General features: G+C 58.5%; 1 protein-coding gene across 1 annotated transcript in view; it reads right to left on the bottom strand.

Annotated features, from left to right (window-relative positions):
- Window positions 1–926, bottom strand: part of ETH_00040655 (uncharacterized protein) — a gene marked incomplete at both ends in the record, with an annotated part of 2601 nt that overhangs the window by 391 nt on the left and 1284 nt on the right. Inside the window, one exon of the mRNA XM_013374130.1 lies at window positions 248–894. Within this exon, the coding sequence (XP_013229584.1) occupies window positions 248–894 (647 nt within the window). The remainder of the gene's footprint in view (window positions 1–247; window positions 895–926) is intronic.

Raw genomic sequence — 926 nt, 5'->3', positions numbered from 1 at the left:
GGATAGGGCGGAGTCTGCTGATGCAGGGGCTGCTGCTGCTGCTGCTGCACCAGCGGCAGCAGCGCTGCGCCGAAGAAGGTGACTTGGCAGCAAATGGAGCAGCAATAAAAGCCAGAAGCCCCCGAAAGAAGAAACTTGGCAGCAAACGAAGCAGCAAACAAAGCAGCAGCACGTAGAACAACCCCAGAAGAAGCAACTTTGCAGCGAATAGGGCAGCAGAAGCAGCAGCAGCAAACCAAAAGCTCACACTTATGAAGCTGCTGCCTTTGCGGCGGCGAAGTGCTGCTGCGTCGCGCAGCGCCAGCTGTGCGGTGTCTCTCCAGTGGGCCGCGCGGCACTCGAGGCGGCAGTTTGCTGCTGGAATTTTTAACTCCATTCCTGCCCAACAGAGGCCTGCTGCTGCTGCTGCTGCTGCTGCTGCTGCTGTTGCTGCTGCTGGTGATGATGCTGATGAGGGTGACGGTGGTGGTGATGACGGTGGTGCTGTTGGTGGTGTAGCTGCTGCTGCAGGTGATGCTGCTGCTGATGACGAGGATGGCGTAGCTGTTGCTGCAGGCGGGGCTGCTGCTGCTGCTGCTGATGGTGATGATGTAGCTGCTGCTGCTGGTGCTCGTGAAGTACCTGTTGCTGCTGTTGCTGCAGTTGCTGCTGCCGGCGTTGGTGCTGTTCGCACGGAATTTGCTGCTGAGGATGCTAAGACTGTGGGCAGCATCCTTGGAGTGCGCATTGCAGCCACTGCTGTTGCTGTTGCTGCTGCTGTTGCTGCTGCTGCTGCTGCTGCTGGTTGGTCGGAGGGCCATAGGCTCCAGTCAACTTCGAGCCTCAGCTTCTGGACATTCACGTTGGGGCCCCACACTTGCTGCTGCGTCAGCAGCCGCAGGAACTCTGCTGCTGCTGAGACAGAAGGAGACACAAACACAAAATCA

Source organism: Eimeria tenella, genomic scaffold (genome assembly GCF_000499545.2).
Source record: "Eimeria tenella Houghton genomic scaffold, Eth_scaff1951, whole genome shotgun sequence".
Classification (NCBI taxonomy): domain Eukaryota; phylum Apicomplexa; class Conoidasida; order Eucoccidiorida; family Eimeriidae; genus Eimeria; species Eimeria tenella.
The sequence above is the reverse complement of the archived record's forward strand: the minus strand, read 5'-3'. Positions and strand labels throughout refer to the sequence as shown.